This window comes from Octodon degus, unplaced genomic scaffold, assembly GCF_000260255.1.
Source record: "Octodon degus isolate 3935 unplaced genomic scaffold, OctDeg1.0 scaffold00002, whole genome shotgun sequence".
Classification (NCBI taxonomy): domain Eukaryota; kingdom Metazoa; phylum Chordata; class Mammalia; order Rodentia; family Octodontidae; genus Octodon; species Octodon degus.
This window is the reverse complement of record NW_004524578.1, coordinates 20320321-20340186: the sequence shown is the minus strand read 5'-3', so window position 1 is coordinate 20340186 and position 19866 is coordinate 20320321. Positions and strand designations below refer to the sequence as shown.

The window sequence follows — 19866 nt, the reverse complement described above, 5'->3', positions numbered from 1 at the left end:
AGGTCCTTGCACTTGCCTAAGCAGGCGCTTAGTCCACTGAGCTATCTCACTGACCTTTGTATCTCTGGTCTTTAGATTTATTTTTACTGCCTTTTCCATAAAGATATAGTTAGTAGAGGGATAAAATACGGGTTTTTTTTTTTTTTCTTTTTTTGAGTGGGGGTGGAGTTATGATCTAAGTGCTAGGATTACAGGTGGGTACCACTATGCCTGGCTAAAATATGAAGTAACTGGGGCCGGGGAGATGGCTCAGTAGAATAAGTGCTTGCCTGACAAGCGCTAGGGCCTGAGTTCAATACCCAGTTCCGCAAAAAAAAAAAAAATGAAGTAACTGATAGATTGAGGGTTGAAATCAGAGGTGAGATTAGTCCTGTGGCTTCTGCTGGCTGCTGGAGGAGATCATAGTGTTAGCTGTCATCTCCTTGGCAGCCAGTGTGATGATGGAAAGATGCAATGAACAGAAAGAGTCGTGAAGGGAAATCCTGTGGTAGGATCAAGTAGGATTAAGAAAATTGGGGCAGGGGAGATAGCTCAGTAGAATAAGTGTTTGCCTGGCAAGCGCAAGGGCCTGAGTTCAATCCCCGGTTCCGCAAAACAGAAACAAAAAGAATTAAACCACACCATGTGTGGCTGTGCAGTAACCCTGTACTAATTAGCCTAATGATTTTCATGGGGCCATTTCATAGAAAGGTTCAATATAAGTATAATTTGGCAGTTTCTACAAAAAGCTACATCATCTGATCAGCTAGGAACCTTCAGCTTTCCTATAGAACAGTATAAAGTTTTTAAAAACTCAGCCTCTTAGGAAAAGAAAAATCTCATACCTCTTATTTTGATTGATAAACACCTATCCTCCTGTCTTTTTGCCTCACCAACCAAGAATATTTTAGTTTGTGTTTTGTGTTATAAAAAACAATAGTTACATTGAATCTGACTTTCAAACTGTTTTACTTTCCTCACTGCTGGAACAAAATATCCAACACCCACAACCGGAGAGGTTTATTTTGGATCACGTTTCAGTCTATAGTTGACTGGTTCCAAGGCAGAGCGGCGAGGCAGATTGGCCTGGCGGAGGAAAAGCTGTTCACGCCCTGGTGGCTGGGGAGCCTAGAAAGTCCAGGAGTAAGTCAGGAAGGGAGCAAAGCCAGACTGCACAGCGAGTCACCTGGAACCCCATGATCCAAGCACCTGCACACACACCAAGTTCAGGACTGTTGTGGATCCAAGCCAGAAAATTGTCCTCTTGTTCTACCAATCTTGGGAGTTTCTGGAATTCTGTCTACTCTTAATTGAGAATCTTTTCTCTAGAACCATTATTATTTAATTTTTATTTATTTATTGGAAATAGAGTCTCACTACACAGTTCAGACTTGTAGTGATCCTCCTGTCTCAGCCTCCCCAGTGCTGGGATTGCAGGTGTGTGCCCCCACCTGGCCGGGGTTCTGGGGCCTGCACAGTATGCGGTACTGGGGATCGAACCTAGGTCCTTGCGCTTGCCAGGCAGGCACCTAGACCACCAAGCTATCTCCCCAGCCTAGTAAACCCTATTCTACAAAAGAAAACAGAGCAGGTTCAAAAATTTCCCCAAGGGCTTCCGGTCCTCTTTTGTGTGTTCATTTGTACTATCATGGCTTGTCTCTCTGATTCAAAACATTTACCTACCTTGGTCGTTGTGACTTGAGAGAGTGAGAAGTCTCATGCCAGATCCAGTATATGATGTGGATAAGGACTTGCTGTATTATTTTTATTTGGCAGAAATTGCCATACACATTTTTGTTTCAGTTGAAGACAGCAGGAAAAGCCACTCAGGAAGGAGAACTTCAGAGCTGCTTCAGAAAGTGGCAGGAATGATGGGACGAGTGTGTTCCAAGGGAGGGTATTGTCAGGGCATTCATATAAGGCAGTTAGTGTAATAACTATTTAAGCATTCAGCCTGTATTCTGTTCACACCTCATAGTCTGGTCTCCACACCTTGCCTGTTAAATGGGACATTCTTTCAGATGTCCCCGATTCTCCATTCTGTAGCCTGAATTCTGATCAGATGCAGGGCTGTGTGCAGAGGCCCAGGAGGCAGAGCTCCCACCAGCCTGCAGCGTGCACCTGCCAGCTTGCCGCGTCCCTTCGCACTTGGCCCGTTGCTGCCAAATCTTTGCTTTTCACTGTTGTTTGTGTTAAAGGCCTGCATTTTTTCTGCATTTCTTTTAGCTCTACAGCTAACTTGCTTTCTGTTTGGGCAGCCACATCTGTGAGCACAAGTAGTCTTTATACCTTGGAAGCCCTGTGAAGGGTCAGAGGGGCATATGTGTGGGGGCTTTTAGAAAATCACACAGCTGTGAAAGGGCCTCTTAATCTCTGTTTAATGGAGATGTTGCAAAAATACGAATGTAATGCCTTCACTTCAAGCTGTTCTTTTTATTAAAAATGTTGGGATAGTTTAAATGTAGTTGGCAGCACTGGCATTTGCCATGTGCCTTTCATCCCTAGTCACACTTTGGACTGTTTTGTGAACCTTATTTTCCTTGGTGCCTTTTTTTTTTTTTTCATTGTAGCATTTGGTACAGGGTCTCACTACACAGCTTGGACTCGCAGTGATCCTCCTGTTTTCAGCCTCCCTAGCACTGGGATTACAGGCACACGCTACCTCGCCCGGACTGGTTCACCAGCTTGGAGCACCCCAGGGACAGGTCCAGCACTCATTCGGGTCTCTGAGTCTGCTAAAGCAGGCGCTTAGGCCGATGAGCTATTTTGCTGGCCTTCCCCTGGGTGCCCTTGAATGATGTCCAACCCCGAGTCAGACTTGAGCTCCAAGAGCTCCGTAAGCTCTCTCAGGTGGAGGCCTGGGCTGACATTGCTATCCGAGTGGGTGACACAGCGAGTAGGCAGTGGTGGGGGAGCCGGCTTAGCTCCCCAGAGAGGCGCCTGCCTCTCTGCTGCACCACCCCTGTTGTGTGCCCCAGATATGCGCAGTTCTGTGCTGCTCTGGTGGACTGTAGTTTACAGCTGGTGAGGCCACTGCTGTCCCCCCATCCCCACCCCTAACTCCACCCCATCCCTGGTTTTTAACCCAGAGCCTGGATTGAAGGATCAAAGATCCCAAGGGCTTCTGGAGCCAATCTTGGAACTGACTGCCTGGGCTTGCTAGAGAAACAGCAGGACCCAGGATCACAGGGTCACCTGCAAAAGGACAGAAGTGAAACAAGATGCAGCACTGACTTCCTGCCTCCCCTCTGGGTGTTGGAGCGAGAATGGGTGTGGCTCAGAACAGGGTTTCTGCTGTTCTAGCTGTAGGGGGCCTGACACTGAGATGCCACCAAGTGACTCAGCCTCTCTGAGTTTGTCTCCAAAAGATGGGAGGGGGTGCATTAAGTGAAGCAGCACTCACTGCGGACCAGGACCAGAGAGGGGCGGGTTGGGAGAAGGATGGGTGCAGAGGAGGGAGGGCTGGAAGAGGAATGACTCTCCTGGGAAGGTGGTGAAAGCTATATCTGTACACCATAGCTAAACTGTGACAGGAAGCAGAGAGGTGTAAATGCCAGGGCGGGGGAAGGGAAGCAGAGAGACTTGGGGGGGGGGCAGAGAGAAGCCAGGGCCACAAATGGAACATCCCTCTTCTGTGTCTTTGCCAGGACTGTGGTGCGGGAAGAACAGGCACCCTGCTGGCGTGGAGCTCAGCCTTCGGGAGGGCCCACGCGTGGGTCACACCCACTGTCCCCACTCACCACGCAGCGTGCCATCCAGGAGGACATGACTCCTGGAGCCGGGCCTTAGTCTTCCCTTCGAGCCTCTTTAATCTGGGTGTTGTGTTCAGTGCCAGCATGGTATCTTCCTCTGCTCTGCTCATAAAGCAATGGATGCCCCAAAGCCAGACCAACACCTGAGGACAGTGTAAGAGGCAAGGCTGCTGCTATGCTACCAAATAATTGTACTAAAACCACAAAGTTTAAAAGAAGACTGTTAGTTTCCATTTTACATTTGGGGTGAGGGAGGGCCCGGGAGTGCAATGTGAGTAGGATTTGTGGCCCAGCGCCCTTTGTCTGTAGGCCGCCCTTTCTCGCCGGGCCCCACCCTGCTCGGGCTGCCACGCCCCAGGCGACTCCTGTAGCTCCCACAGCTCTGGCGCTGCGAGCAGAGACTTGGGCTCCATCTCAGCAGCTCCTCGGCTCCCTGGCACTTGGCAGGTCACTGTTAACAAGGCGCACTGCACGCCTGTAATCCCAGCACTCGGAGGCTGGGGCAGGAGGATCACGAATTCGAATGCAGTCTGGGCAGTTTAGCGAGACAACTACATTCTGAAACTCTGTCTCAAAAACACAACCAAACGAGGAAAGCCTGTGCTACGTGGGAGATGCTGTAGCCCTCTAGCTCGTTTAGCACGAGCGAAGTGACCACTTGCCGGCGGGAAACCCCTTTGCTAGGTCCTTGCCACACACACGTTTGGCGCTGGAGCCCACGGGGCAGGCAGCCTGCGCTGCAGCTAAGACTGGCGCGGGATGAGAGCGCTGGGGCCGTTCTGGGGGCGGTGCGGCTCATGGCTCCGCCCCTAGGCGCGGGTTTAAAAAGAGGCAAACCCGAGCATAGAGCCGCCGCGGAGGCACCGAGGCCCACGGCACGCCATGGCCCTTCTGATGCGGGGCACACGGCTGCTGGGCGGCTTCCTGCTCTGGGTGCTGCTGGCCGCCAGCGTCACACCATTCACCTGGGACCTCCCGGAGCCCCGCAGCCGCACGGGCAAGATCCGTGTGCACCCGCGAGGCAACCTCTGGGCCACCGGTAAGTCCGAAGGGACCCCAGCGAGCTCCTAGCGCTTTCCCAGCCCTCTGGTTGCTCCTATTGCCCGAGCAGGTGGGGGCCCAGCGGCTTATCTGATGTAACAGACCGATTTCCAACCCCACACAGCAGTGATTGTGCCAGGAGCACTCAACACACCGAGGGCAGAGCTGGGGCTGCACGCACCCAGTGCCCCTGCCCTCGGCGAGGGACTGTCCTGTGTTCTCTGTACTCACTGCCTAGGCACCTCCCCTGCCCTTTTCTGACCCTCATCGTGTGGGCAGCACAACTGGCAGTTTCTGCGCCCCAGCCTCTCCTGGTGCCACTGTCCCTCTACTTGCTCAGGAGCTGAGGCCACAGGTTTGCCACCCGACTCCCGTGTCCTGTGGATCAGGGATGAGGATGGAGGTTTCCTGTCTTTCCAGAGCTGAAAAGTGGGAGATGGGGAACTTCCCCACTAGGGTAGGATGCCCATTCTGAATTCCATGTGCTTTGGCACCTTCTTTCTAGGGCACTTCATGGGCAAGAAGAGTCTGAAGCCCCTCAGCCCATCCCCATTGGGGACAGCGCCCCACACCTCCCTGAGGGACCAGCAGCTGCAGCTGAGTCATGATCTGCTCAGGAGCCTTCTGTTGAGGAGAGCCCTGGGCCTGAGCCTCAGCCGCTGGGCACCCCACACCCAGGTGAGCTGGACTGCCCTGTGCCCAGGAGGGGACCAGCCCCAGGGAAGCACTGAAGCTTTGGAAGTGGGGTGCATGGTGTGAGTGCCCTTCCAGGCCATAGAATGAACGTGGATGCCAGAGCACCAGGCTTGCAGGCTAGCTGTGCCCCAGGCCTCGGGAGAGTGCTCCGAAGAGAGGAAGCCCACCACCCTGCAGAACCCTGAGAGATACAGGGCCCAGGTTCCAAAACGCAGCAGCTTATCCTGCTCCAGCTGCCCCCTCTGCTGTGTCCCAGGTGTGCCATTGGCCAGGGCTGGGACCCTGAGGTCTAGAGAGGGGACAAGAATTAGTCAGCAGCTAGTACAGTACATCTCAGAACTTGCTCCTACATCTGTGCTCTGTCCTCATCTGCCTCGGTAGCCGTCAGTGGAGGGCTTGGCACTCTCACATCCGCAGCTCAGTCATTCTTTGTCATGGCACTGCCGTGAGCCGCAGGATGTTGAGAGCACCCGCTGTCTATTATCAGATGCCAGTAGTACCTTCCTTTTCCTCCCCAAAGTCATGAAAAAGTTGCATCTAAGCCAGGCCTGGTAATGTATGCCTATCATTCTAGCCACTCAGGAGACTGAGACAGGAGGACTGCTTAAGCACAAGGCCAGCCTGGGCAACTTAGTGAGATCCTATCTCTAAAAGCAGAAGTGGGACCAGTGAGATAGCTCAGTGGGCTAATACCAGCTTAGGCAAGTGCAGGGATCAGGGATCAGGGTTCGATCCACTGATACCACATGCTGTACCAGCCCCACCCCGGGGTACTGTGAGCCAGGGACGAAGCGGGCATGGTGGTACATGACTGTAATCCCAGCGCTGGGAGACTAGTGATCTGGGAGGATCACTAGAGTCCCCAAGCTGCATTGTGAGACCCTGCACCAAATACATTAAAAATAAATAAACTGGCAAGTGCAGGGTCCTGAGTTCAATCCCTGGTACTGCAAAATAAATAAAATCAAAAGCAACAACAACAAAAAAATGCCTTCACATACCATCAGATGTCACCTGGGGGTAGGGGTTCCAAAGGACTTTCAGTTATAAACCACTGTTTAAAACATAAAACTAGAGCCAAGCCAGCCTGTCTAGCAGGGCTGAATGGCAGCTCTTCCTTTCCCCATTCTGGGTCCTCCCCTGCACCCCTCCTTCCACAGTACTTACTATGTGCATAAAAGTGTGAAAAAGTAGAAGCTGGGCTCTGGCAACAGTGTGCTGCATAACCTAGAGAGAGATTCAGTACTTGTGTGCCTTCAGAATGTCGCAATACCAGCACTCTGGGAGCCTAAGACAGAAAGAGCTCCAGTTTGAGCTCAACCTGATTAACTTAGTTTCTAACAAATCCATCTCAAAGTAAAAACTAAAAGGGCTGGGTTCATAGCTCAATGCAAAGCCATGGGTTCCATTCCCCAGTACCACAAAAAAAAAAAAAAAAGTCACCAGCCAGGCATGGTGGTACATGCCCATGCCAGCCTTTGTGAGGCTGAGACTGGCCCTGGGCTGAGCGCAACGTGCTGGGTTACACAGTAAGACCCTGCCTTCAGAGGAAACCAAAGGAAGAGGGAAATGTCAACACTGTAAGCCTCATCTTCCTTGTCCTTAAAATGGAGTAATTACAGGCCCCTCTCCCAGTTTGTGTTGGGCTGAAGGGTCCTTCAGTTTTCAGGGGCGACACAGTCCGAGTTTCTGGCTGTACCTGCTGACTGCCTGCTTTGTGTCCCTAGCCACAGAGGGGACTGTTGAAAGGAGGGGCCTTCCCCAGAGCAGGCTCACCCTGTGCTGCAGGACACAGGACCTCATGGCAGGCCAGACAGGCTCACCTCTAGGGTCACTGAAGACTGGCTGGAGAATCTTAGGGGCGCCCCAGCCCGTCCATGGATTGGGGCAGAGCGTGGGGAGGGTTGCTAGGAACTGGTTTCCCTGGTCTTCTGACTGTCGCGGCTACCCTGTGACACTGAGCCCGTATTTAGGGGAAACCGCCACCCCTGACGCCTCCGCCCCTTTCAGGAGGAAGGTGCGAGGGAGCCTGCGCCTGCCCCATATTCCTGCAGTGCAGCAGGCTGCTGATGCACCTGCGGCCGAAGTGACGCCGGGAACGGGCGGGCGCCGCTCGGTTGGATCGCGCCCACCTCGGCAGCTGGCTGAATGGGTCCCGAGAGCGGCCCCATTTGGATGCAAACCCCGAGCTCCGTCAGTCAATGATTTCTGGTCGGGTCGCCAGGAATATCGCGAATGCAGACACAAACCAGAGTCCTGCTGTACTTCTTGCTTCCCTGGTGAAGTTGTGAATAAAGCCCTACTCTTTACCGAACGTCTGGTCTCTCCTTCCAGCCCCGGTTGAGGGAGGGCAGGGAACTGTCTTGGGGGGGCGGGTGCCGAGCTCAGTGACAAGAGCAGCCTCAGGCCCTGGCACCAGCCGCCTCTGCGCGACTCCTGCCGTGGCCACGCGTAAAGCAGGTCCTCCACGCTGCCGGCTCGCCTCTGACTTCTTCACTTATCTCAGTTTACCCCCCACCCCCAGATATTAGAGTTTGAGTTTGGGACCTCACACAGAGACAACACTCCACTACTAAGCTATATCCGGCCCTTGCTGAAAATTTCACTTGAGACGAGGGCTCGCTAACTGGCCAAGGCTGGCTTCGAACTTTGATCCTCCTGCTTCAACTTCGCGGCGCGCTGGGCGGGTAGGGCCAAGTCGGATCCAGATGCCGCTATCAGCTTACTACCTTCTCTGTATTAGAGTTGCCAGAGTAAACAAAAAACAAAGCCCATTCAGCTAAATTCGGATTTCAGCTAAACTATTTTTCTGTATAAAAGTTCTAAAGCTATTTTCAGTTTATCTGAAATTTCAGTTTAACCACGTGGATCTGTATTAGTTTTGGCCTCTGGGCACAGACTGCCCTTTCCTGGGCTGCAAATAGTAAAACTGGTGGGAATTTGGGCCTTCCAACCTTGCTAGGGACCCCCTCTGGGTCACCGGGGTTCCCTCACTTTCACGAAAACTTTCCCCGAAGAACCCGGATCCCGCCAGGCTGGCGCCCAACCGGAGGCCCCGCCCCGCCTCGCGAGATCTCTGCTGCGCCCCGCAGGTTTGCAGCCGGAAGTTGGGTACCGGAAACAACAGTTGCTATGGAGCAGGCGGAGGACTGGCTGGTGGAATCCTTGCGCTTGTAAATTGTGCGGGGCCGGGACCCGGAACCGGTTCTGGTCTCACCTGGCCGGCAGGCTGGTGGACCGGCGGGCGGGGTGGGACGGGACGGGCGGTGCATTTGGTCGTGCTGAGGCAGGGGATCGGATGGAGGCTGAGGACTCCAGGCCAGGGCCCTACCCGTGCGCAGGTTTGATAAGGGAATTTATGAAAGATTCACTGCCCAGTGTATAACGAAACTTTGCGTGGTGTGGTGACCCAGTCTGTAGCCTCAGCGCTCTGGGAGGCTGAAGCAGAAGGATCGCACCCTGAGCGACTTAGCGAGACTGTAAAAATAATACTGAAAGGCTGGGGGTGTAGTTCAGTGCGAGGACCAGGCTCCATCACTAGTTCCACCAAAGAAAAAATAAAAATGAAGAAGAACTTGTGGAGGATATTGGTAACTCAAGTGCCTAATTGGTTTATTCTCCTAAACACAGATTATCACTCATTGATTCCACATGCTAGCTTGGGGAAATCTTGGTACCGTACCAGGGACTCCCATAGATGACAGCTGAGGCTCAGAGCTCCTGACTGGCCTGGTCCCAGGCTCACAGAGGAGGGTAAAATGCGAAACAAGACTCGATCCCAGGGGGCCTGCCCCTTAGCTTAGTTCTTTAAGTGGCTGCTTCAACAAAGCAGTCAGGCTCAGGTTGCTGTGGTTCGATCCCCACAACGCAAGCCAGCCAGTCATGCCTTGAAGGCATTCGGAGCAAAAAAAAAAAAAAGACTCGATCCCAGTGTGGACACTACCACAGAGCCCAGCTGCTGTCTCCCGGTTGTCAGCTGTGCAATGCTATGTGCCGTGTATAATTATGTCCCTGTTGCTCAGGTACCAGGATTTCCATGCATTTGACCTTTCAGCAGCCACCCGAGTCCTTGAATGGATTGGTGACAAAGGTAATGTGCCTTGCCTGGCCCTAAAGAGGATGCAGTCCAACTCTCAGGAGGGGTTTGGGGCCTCTGCTTAGAGGGCCGCCTCCCCTTTTGGGGAGGTCTTGGTGGCTTGTTACAGCATGGTCCCCCATCAGCACTTGTGTTCTTTTATGGAGATCCTCCACATCTGGCATGGTGATGTAGCACTCTGGGAAGCTGAGGGAGAATTGCAGATTTGAGCCCAGCGTGGACAGCTAAGCAAGACCTTGGCTTAATATTAAAAACAATAATATTTTGGGATGTAGCAAAGTGCAAAAACTGGATTTGATCTCTCATATTGCAAATAAATAAATAAATTCCTGCTGCTCATTAATAGGGAAGGAGGGCTGGGGAGATGGCTCAGTAGAATAAGCGCCAGCCTGGCAAATGCAAGGGCCTGAGTTTAATCCCTGGTTCTGCCAAAATAATAATAATAATAATAAGGAAGGAGTTTAGCCTTGCTCTGGGGGATGGGCAGCAGTTTATACATGCAACTACAATCTTTATAACATGCATGCTGATTTTTTTTTTTCCCCTAGGAGTCTTTGTTGCTGGCTATGAAAGCAAGAAAAAAAATGAAATTCTTCATCTAATGCTACCTCCTAGGCTTTCTGCAAAGGAAAACCAGGTAACATGAATTAGAAATGTTGAGTAGACGTGTTGGTTTTCACTTATTTAGTAAATATTTTTGGAGTTCTTGTCACTTACCAGATGTTATCCCAGATACTACAAAGAGACAAGGGGTGTCCCCCCATCGCCAGTCTTACAGCTGAGGCGCCTTGGAACAGCTTAGTGCTGTAGACCCCGGGGCTCCTATGGGAAGGGGTCCATATTCCTTTAGCAAAACTAGATGTAGGGAGCAGTTAGGGCACAGCAGGTAGCTGACGCCCTTAGAATGATTTAGCTTAGATCATCTAGGCAGTGGTGGTGAACCTCTTAAAGCTGTCACTGGTAAAATAGCCTACTGTGGCATGCATGTCTTACGCCATACATTCACCACCACTGAGCTAGGGTAAATGCTTAGTGTGTCAGAATTTAGAGAAGACAGCTGAGAACAGAGCCTCAGAGGACGTGTTTAAAGCCCGGATAAGAAGATAAGCCCACAAGAGACAGCAAGAAAGACTGGTCTTTGAAGTAGACATCTCAGACAAGGTCAGAGGTGAAGAGAAGAGAACATGTCAGGGAGAGTTGGTAGCTCTAGCTTCTGTGTTGCTGTAGAAGCATTTGCATATGGGTTGAAGGATTCCTTCTTGCAGCCAAAGACTGGAAAGAAGGAAAAGTGGGAGTAGAGGGAGGGAAGGAAGAGACCAGAGCAGTAGCTAGGCAGGAATACATTTGAGGGAAGGCTGCCCAATCCAGAGGCCTGACCACATCACAGGCTATGGGGAAGTTGCCCCTAAAAGATGAGGGTGACAGGAGGGAAGGAGGCAGGCCCAGGGACAGTGAGTCTTTGTGGGGACAGAGATGAGGAGAGCTCTACTTCCAGACAAGAGCTGAGGTCTGTGGGTCAGTGATGAAGGCCATGCAGGGCAGGGATTAAGAACGTGTGTTCCTGAATTTCACTGCCTCTTCCTTTCCTGGTGTTTGGGGTGCAGAGGCAGGGATAGAACCCAGGTCCTGCGCATGCTGGGCATGGGCTTGACCTCTGAGCCACATACCCCCATCTTCTTCAATTCTTTCAAGAAATAAAGTTTTCTTAGAAGGTGACCACAGTATGGAGCTGAGTTGAAGGTTTGGAGTAGAAATAGGGCCATGTAGAAAGAATAAGTCCAGGAAAGGCTAAGTCCTGGCAGCTGTGACCCCATGTTTGTCAGGGTAACCCAAGGACCACCTGTCCCCATGTCCTCATTGTGCTGCTAACATGGACATTCCTAGGCCCTTCCCAGACCCAGGAGTAGGAACCTCAAAAGACCCAGTCTGTGCTCCCAGAACTGGGAGGAATGTGCGCTGCCACCACCTGGCCATGCAAGGTGTCCTTCTCAGTGCCTTGAAGTCCTCTGCCTATGTACCCAGACTGAGCTGTGAGGAGACATTGCTCCTCTGATTGTCCCTCTTTTCTCTGTGACCACCTCTGGTTCCTCACACAGAGGGGAGGGTTTGGTGGCCGGGAGCGAAGATTGTGCTTACACAGTCCTAGGATCCCATCCACAGCCTGATGCCTGTGTGGCCTCTGAATAGTTGCTGAAGCCCCACATGCCTTAGTTCCATTATTTATAGAATAAGGATAAGGACAGGAGACCTAAGTGACAGGCGGGTGTTGTGAGAATCTACTACTGACCATGGAGCTGCCCAAGGGAGCTCCCTGAGTGGAAGCTGCTCCACTTTGATTGCCAGAGGAGTCCCCGGCTTCTGGGGGACTGAGCAGAGAAGGGTGTCAGTAGTTGGCTGGTAACCCTTGCTGTGTGTGAGGCTGCCCTATCCTGTGCCTCCTGGAAAGGCCTGAGGCAGAAGCTTGTGTGTCATGCAGGCAACTGTGACCCATGAGGGCCCTGGGGACAAGTGGAAAGAAGGGAGCTGTGCATACAGGTGTGAAGCCAGTGCTTCCAGACAGCTGCACATGGCACCGCCGGGAGGAGGCACCATCCACAACTGTGTGACATTCAAGCCTCCTTCCTGGAGCTGCCCGCTGTTCCTTTGGAGAGACGGCTCTTCTCACGGCTTCCCTTGGCATTGTAGGGCTTATTCCCAGAAAGAGATTTCAAAGTGTGCCATGGCGGATTCTCGGACAGAGCTGTCCTGGAGCTAAAGCACTTGCCGGATACCAGGTATGGCCTCTACGTGGCCCACCTCACTCAGGACAGTTCTCCTGCCTCTCTGTCCCCACCCCATCCCTCAGCACAGAATGCATGTGAGTATGTGGACCACACATGCACACACAGGTCTAGAATGTACCAAAAGCATTTCACCACATTTTGATTAGAATAACCAGTGCATCACCAGAACTGCAGTAGGGTTGAATGCAAGCTAGAAGGGAGCACTGTCTCCTGGGGAGCCGATGTTGGGTAGCTGTTGGGTGGTGGGGTGAACCGGCTCACTGAGGAGAAATCAAGTCTCTGAGTAACCATCCTGACATGGTGGTTGTCTTGAGCTGTGGCCATGTCCCTCAAGTAGAACGATGCTTGTCTGTGAAATGTAGGTGGCAGATCTTGATCCTGTAAGTGGGATTTCCTGGGCTGGGGAGGAGAGGTCCTGGGTAAGAACTAAGTTGTTCTGTCCACCTGGAACAGGTTACTGGTGACCAGTGGACTTCCAGGTTGTTACTTGCAAGTGTGGCGGGTTGAAGAGGACAGCGGTGAGTGAACTTCACTTGGTGGGTGGAGGCCCTAACCCAAGCCCAGGGCAGAAGAAGAGTGTAGTTGTCAGCAGAGCTGAGTGGGTGGCACCTCGTACTGCAGGCCCCTTTGGGCAGGGTAAGGGTGGTACTCAGAGATCCCAGGGTAGGAGGGCATGTGGCCCTAGGAGGGAGTGTGGCCAGAGGCCACCTCCACACCAAGAAGCCACTGCTTCCCCAGAACAGGAGAGACGAGGGAAGCCCTGGCAGACAGGCAGCCTCCCCACCTCTTCTCTCACCTCACCTCCCTATACTCCCTTTCACGACTGCTGCGATTTTGAGACAGAGGCTTCACTAAGTTGCTGAATTGCCCAGTTAGACTCAAACTGTGATCGTCCTGCCTAAGCCCCCAGAGTGCTGAGGTTAAAGGTGTGCACCCCAACTCCTACTACTAGAAAGGCAGTTCTTGTGTGCATTTGCTTTAGGGGTCACTGGCCTTGTCGTTTGTTCTGTGCTGTAGTTTGCAGCTGTTCCTGTCACTTGTAGTTGTGGCAATGTAGTTTTCAATAGTTTTATTGTGTCATTACATTTTAAATATCATATAATTCTCTCCCATTTTGAGTATATAGTTCAATGATTTTATTTTAGTACATTTATCAAGTTTTGCAGTCATCTCTATAAATCAGTCTAGGAATAGATCTTTTCATTCTTTCTTTCTTTCTTTCTTTCTTTCTTTCTTTCTTTTTTTTTTTTTTTTTTTTTTTTTGTGGTGCTGGGGATTGAATTCAGGACCCTGCGCTTGCCAGGCAAGTGCTTATTCTACTGAGCTATCTCCCCGGCCCCTAGGAACATTTATTTCTTTTTCTTTTTTTTTATGTACTTAGTTATTATAGGGTCTCACTATGCAGCTCAGATTTGTAGTGATCCTCCTGTTTTCAGCCTCCCCAGTGCTGGGATTACAGGTGCGCGCCACCATGCCTGTTCTCAGTGGCTGGCTCAGTACACCCAGGGGCGGGGCTGGAACCGCAGGTGGTGCCAGGGATCAAATCCCAGTCCTTGCGCTTGCATAAGCAGACCCTTAGTCATCTAAGCTATCTCACTGGCCCAGTCTTGGAACACTTCCATCACCTGTTTATTTTGCTCTCCAGTCCCAAGCAGCCACTAACCTGCTCTCCTAGAACAGTCTGGCCTCAGACATTGCATATCAATGGAACGGGATGTGTGGTCTCTCATCTGCAGCTTCTTTCTGTTAGCATGATGCTTTTGCAATCCATCTGTGTCCTAGCGTGTATCAGTTGCTTGTTTCTTTTTATAATGAATGGTATTCTGTTGCGTGGCAGTAGGACCACATTTTTTCAGTCCATTCTCACGTTTCTAGATCCAGTGTTTGGCCATCATCAGTAATGCTGCAGAGAACATGAATGTCCCAGTCTTTGTATGACCTGTTTTCGTGTCTCTAGAGTGGACACCTTGCAGTGAAATTCCTGTACCGTATGGTAAATTTGTGTTTATTCTTTAGGAAACTTGAAAAATTGTACAAAATGGCTTCACCTACATTCCCACAGCAACATTTGAGGAGTCCCATCTTTCCATGTCCTGTTGCTTTTTAAAAATTCGTATTGCTAAATGTGGTGAAGCACACCTGTGATCCTAGTGCTCCTGAGCCGAGGCAGGAGGATCACTGAGTTTGAGGCCAGCTTGGGCTACCTAGTGAGTTCAAGGCCAGTCTGAGCTACATAGCAAGACCCTGTTTCAAAACAATAAAATAAAACAAAAATTAATATTTTGTGATGCTGGGGATCAAAGTCAGGGCCTCGTGTATGCGAGGCGAGCACTCATACCCAACCCTGTTTTTTGTTTTGTTTTGTTTTGCCTTATTAAAGCCATTCTCTGGTTGTGCCATTATATATCCTTGTGGTTTCCATTTGCTTTTCCCCAATGACTGGTAACATTGAGCATCTTTTCATGTGTTTATCAGTCCACTCATGTACTTGGTGAAATGCCTGTCTAAATCATTCATTGCATATTGGGGTTTTTTTTTTGGTTTCTTTCTCTTTTTTTTCTTTTTTGAGACAGAATCTTGCAGTGCAATTCAGGCTGGTCTTGAACTCACTATGCAGGCCAGACTGGCCTTGAATTCACAGCAGTCCTGCCTCAGATTAAAGAGTGCTGGGATTGTAGGCATGTGCAACCATGTGTACTGAAGTTTTTTCTCATGACTTTTGTGCTCTTGCAAGACTAGACAAAACTATTTTAAGAAAGCAGCGAAATGGCTGGGTGCAGTCCCAGCACTTTGAAGGCTGAGGTAAGAGGATCACTGTGACTTCAAGGCCAGCCTGGGCTGCGTAGTGAGACTTATCGCAAACAAAAAGAAAACCTTTGTCTGATTTTGAAATACTTTCTTTTTTTTTTTTTTTTTTTAATTTTTTTTATTTTTTTATTTTATTTATTTATTTATTTTGTGTGTGTGGCCAGCTCAGCCCACCAGGGGGCGGGGCTGGCTGGCATGTGGTGCTGGGGGATTGAACCGCGGTCCCTGTGCTTTGCTTAGCTTAGCTTGTTCTAAGTAGGTGCTTTAGACCACTGAGCCATCTCACCAGCCCCTGAAATACTTTCTTAACCTTCCGTGAGTTGATCTTGACAGTGAGGCCCATTCTACTTGATGTGACAGTTCCTTCCTCTCACGAGGAAATCTGTGTTCGGTCAGGACTACAGGTGTGCTAGGAATTCAAGATGGCAGCACCATTGTAAAAAAATACAATGCTAAGCTAAGCTTCCCCTAGTTGTATTTGCATTATATAGTAATAATTAATCCACCTGTAGGCAGTTCAGAAATGCTCAGCATGCTTTTGTGCCAGAGCAAGGACAGTGGAACAGTGTACCTGAGGCGAGGCCTGAACAAAGCAGATGGTGCTAGGTTCTCCTTTACGAAGTGAGCTCCCCGCTTTTCTGTCCATCCTGAGGATGCGCTCACAGCAGCATCTCTCTTGTCGATGTTATTCTACTCTACAGGGAGAAGTGAAGTCATCTTTCCCATCTTGGTGGTCTTGGTGGTACTTCACGTGGCATCTTCCACACTCATGGGCCCACAGCAGCGGGAGGTGACAGTGTAGGAGGAAGCTTGGGCCTCCAGGACTTGGGACAGGAACTCCTGAGCTGCTCTGCTGGCGCCGCCCCTGCACCTTTCCCGCCTCCACCTTCACTTGCGCAGTGCCAGGACTGTTCTAGGGCTTGGGCTGCAGCTCCCTGCACCTCCCCTTGGGTTGCAGGTGGAACGTGAAACAGTTGATCAGTGTCTGATTCCACAGACGGACTGGACTGTTCCTCAACTTGTTCCTTGTTACAGAACAGAATTCTTCTGCTGCTCACCCCTGTTTCTCCCAACGCTTTCTTTTGCTATTTTCCCTGTTGGTAGAAAAAGCCCTCTTGCTGCTTAGGACTTGGAAGCTTACAAGCCGTCTTGTCAGCATGCCCCAAAGTAGCAGCAGCACTAGTAGAACCCAAAAGGTCCAAAAGTTTAGTGTGCGGTTGTGTATAACAGATTCTCTCCACTGGCCACCTGCACCTGAAGCTCCTTTTCCTGCCAGTTGCACTTGCGTTTTATTCATTCATTCAGTCCCACTACCGCCTGGTGGAATTTCTTTCTCTTGATTCAATTCTAGTTGACGCATTTTTTTTTTTTTACATGCTTTCACTATGTAATCCAGACCAGCCTTGAACTTGCTGTATTCAAGGCTGGCTTCAAGCTCATGTAAACCTCCTGCCTCAGCCTCCTGAATGCTAGGAGTACAGGCATAGGCCACCACATCTGGCCCAGTTGTAACTTTTATTTTTCTTTCTTCTTCAAATCTTCTGTATTAGCTTTCAATTTTTAAATCTTTGAGATTTATTATTTCTGCAAATTTGTGAACAGCCTATGTTCTGTTTTGATGTTCTTTTTTTTTAATGTTCTTTTCAAAAGCAGCCTTAAGATTATTGATCGCTCTTTACTTTTTTTTTTTTTTTTTTGAGACAGTGTCTTGTTATGTAGTGCAGCTGATCTTGAATTGGCTTATGTAGCCTGGGCTGGCTGTGAACTCACAGTGATCCTCCTGCCTCAGCCTCCCAAGTGATGGGATTACAGGCACGTACTACTATACCTGACCTTCCTCCTTCAATATATTTTTTCCTGCCTTGTTTTATTGGTTAGCTCATTTTCTTCTCTTAGCGATTCAGTTTCTTTGGTTAGTATACTGGTTTTGTTCTTCCGACTAACAGTGTGCGTTTCATCTGAAATCTCATCTGAAGCAGCTCTCCTGGTTCCTTGGGTCAGCTCAAAGCCCTTTTTCCAGAAGTCCTTGTGCCAACTGCTGAGACTCAGCTTTTGTTTCTGTAACACCCACCCAAGCAGAAAGAGGCTTTTTTTCTTTTTGAAGTTCCTGTATCTTCTTTAAGTGTTCTGCTTTTTTCTTCAGCTTCTTTAAATTTCTTTTTCCTGGATTTTTAAAAATCTTCTATTTACTTGGTGCAGGGTCTCCCTACGCAGTTTGGACTCATAGTGATTCTCCTGTCTCAGCCTCCCCAGCGCTAGGATCACAGGTGTGCACCACCATACCCGGTTTCGGTGGCCAGCTAGCAGCGCCACATGGGGTGCCGGGGATCAAACCTGGGTCATTGGGTTTGCCAGGCAGGCACCCAGACTGCCGCACTATTTTCCCAGGCCCCATCTTTTTCTGGATTTTATCGTTTTGAGAAATATTGTTAAGTTTCGAGCTGCTCCTATGGCTCCTGTATGTGTTTTTCTTTCTTCTGTATTGTTTTGTAAACTGAGCTAATTCAAATTCTAATAATCTCTTGGCTTCTGATAAAGTATTTCCTGTTTCTTCTGCTTTTCTAAGCCTTTTCAATTAATTGTCTGCCTCAAATGCTTCAGTATGTTCAATACATTTTGTAACCACAGTCACTTATTTGATTCCTGCTCCAACTACAGGGCTGAATTGATTTTTCTCTTTTGGTACCAAGACTCAAACTCAGAGCCTTGTGCTTGCACCACTGAGCTACCTCCCCAGCCCTGTTTGTTTTTTGAGGCAAGGTCTCACTCTGTAATTTGGGCTGGACTTAAACTCACTGTGTAACCCAGGCTGCCCTCAAATGCATGAGAACCCTCCTGTCTCAGCCTCCTGGGCGCTGGGATTACAGCACTGGATCTACCTCTTAACCTCAGATTATCCATTCTTTTTTCTTTTCTTTTTTTAAAATCTATTTAGTACAGAATCTACAAGGTCTACAGGGTCTCACTACATAGATCAGACTCATAGCGATCCTCCTGTTTTCAGCCTCCCAAGCACTGGGATTACAGGCACATGCTACCATGCCCAATCTCAATCACTGTCTCTGGTGTGCCCCAGGGCAGGGCCGGCATGGCAGCTGGGATTGAGCCTGGCCGCTGCACTCTGCCTAAGCAGGCACTTTAGTCTGCTATTGTTTTTTCTTTCAAATACTCCAGCTTCTGTGAGACTGTTTGAGATCTGCGTCTGACGCAGAGCACTGCTACCCAGCTGAGCAACTCTTTCCAGCCCCTCTCTCTTCAGCTTCTTGTCCATCTCCCACATCGCAACCAGCTCTGCCCCTTCCTTAGGTTAATCCTCATCAGTTAAATGAACTGTGTTTACTTTGTGTTTACTCATGTCTTGTTCTAACCTTTTTTGTAATTGAAATGTAGCTCTGGCTTATACTTTTCCAGCCTGTGTGGTGGTGCACATCTCTAACCCCAGCACTTTGGAGGCTGAGGCAGGACGATTGCTGTGAGCTCAGACCAACTGCAAAAAAAATTTAAAAAATAAAAAAAAAGACCAACTGCAAGCTGTGCCAGGAGCTTAAGGGTAAGACAGAGCTCAGGATTCTGAGAAACGGGAGATCCCCAAACACAGCTCACGTCTGTACAAGAGGAGGTGAGGCCGGGGCTGGTGGTACACGCCTGTAACCCCAGCACTAGGAGGCCGAGGTGGGAGGATCCCTGAGTTCAAGACCAGCCTACACTACATAGCAAGACCCTCTCTCAAAAAAACAAAATGGAACAAAAACAGTAAGAAAAACAATAACCAAAGAAGTGAAGCATCTCAAACATGATCTTGAAAGAGCAGAAGGAAAAATAAAGGAGTTGTTTTGGTTTTTTTTTTGGTGGAACCGGGGATTGAACTCAGGCCTTTGCACTTGTCAGGGAAGCACTTATTCCACTGAGCCATCTCCCTGCCCCCCACCCCCAAATAAAGGAGTTTTGAGCCATTCTTAATCATTCAGGAAAGGTTAACAATTATTTATTTATATATTTTATTATGAGATAGGATCTCACTATGTGAGATGTTGGAGATGCTTCACTTCTTTGGTTATTGTTTTTCTTACTGTTTTTGTTCCATTTTGTTTTTTTGAGAGAGGGTCTTGCTATGTAGTGTAGGCTGGTCTTGAACTCAGGGATCCTCCCACCTCGGCCTCCTAGTGCTGGGGTTACAGGCGTGTACCACCAGCCCCGGCCTCACCTCCTCTTGTACGGACGTGAGCTGTGTTTGGGGATCTCCCGTGTCTCAGAATCCTGAGCTCTGTCTTACCCTTAAGCTCCTGGCACAGCTTGCAGTTGGTAGGAATCTCTGTTACGTCTGTTTGACTGTAAGTTCTCTGAAATTCTCTCTCTCCTGCAGCTCTGAGGACTCGAGTTAATTGATTTGCTCTTTCCTCTGTGCCGCTTCCTAACCTCACAGCTGTGTCTGATCCTGCCCTACATCACTCATTGGCTTCTTCCACCAGCGTCTGTCATTGCGCCAGCTTCTCCTTAGCTGGCTGTGAATTCCGGCTGACTTTTCACCTCCCATCTGATCCTGCACCATGCAGGCTTCATGTTCAGCATTTCTCCTCTTCTCCCTGCTCAGCTCTTCCGTGGAACTCATCAGTCCCATGTGCCATGTTACCCTTCTCAAGTCGAGACACCACAAATTCTAGGTTTCTTTTCTTCGTCTAATTTTATTTTTTTTTCAAAATTTTATTGATAA

General features: G+C 49.7%; 2 protein-coding genes across 2 annotated transcripts in view; both read left to right on the top strand.

The window, feature by feature from the left end:
- Positions 1 to 4600: 4600 nt before the first annotated feature.
- Nmb (neuromedin B) lies at positions 4601 to 7762 on the top strand. The gene is made up of 3 exons (XM_023710636.1): positions 4601 to 4770; positions 5278 to 5450; positions 7479 to 7762. Exons 1-3 carry the CDS (start codon positions 4614 to 4616, stop codon positions 7536 to 7538), a joined length of 390 nt encoding a protein of 129 aa, XP_023566404.1. The 5' UTR covers positions 4601 to 4613; the 3' UTR covers positions 7539 to 7762.
- An 803-nt stretch (positions 7763 to 8565) lies between these two features.
- Positions 8566 to 19866, top strand: part of Wdr73 (WD repeat domain 73) — a 15259-nt gene continuing 3958 nt past the window's right edge. Inside the window, exons 1-5 of the mRNA XM_004623474.2 lie at positions 8566 to 8641; positions 9491 to 9558; positions 10113 to 10201; positions 12250 to 12338; positions 12801 to 12865. Of these exons, the coding sequence (XP_004623531.1) occupies positions 8601 to 8641; positions 9491 to 9558; positions 10113 to 10201; positions 12250 to 12338; positions 12801 to 12865 (352 nt within the window). The 5' untranslated portion in view covers positions 8566 to 8600. The remainder of the gene's footprint in view (positions 8642 to 9490; positions 9559 to 10112; positions 10202 to 12249; positions 12339 to 12800; positions 12866 to 19866) is intronic.

Bases quoted from the DNA above. Each gene is read 5' to 3' on its own strand.
- Nmb (XM_023710636.1), top strand. From the start codon at position 4,614: ATGGCCCTTCTGATGCGGGGCACACGGCTGCTGGGCGGCTTCCTGCTC. The intron at 4,771-5,277 runs GTAAGTCCGAAG...CCTTCTTTCTAG, and splicing joins AGGCAACCTCTGGGCCACCG to GGCACTTCATGGGCAAGAAG. The intron at 5,451-7,478 runs GTGAGCTGGACT...CGCCCCTTTCAG, and splicing joins GCTGGGCACCCCACACCCAG to GAGGAAGGTGCGAGGGAGCC.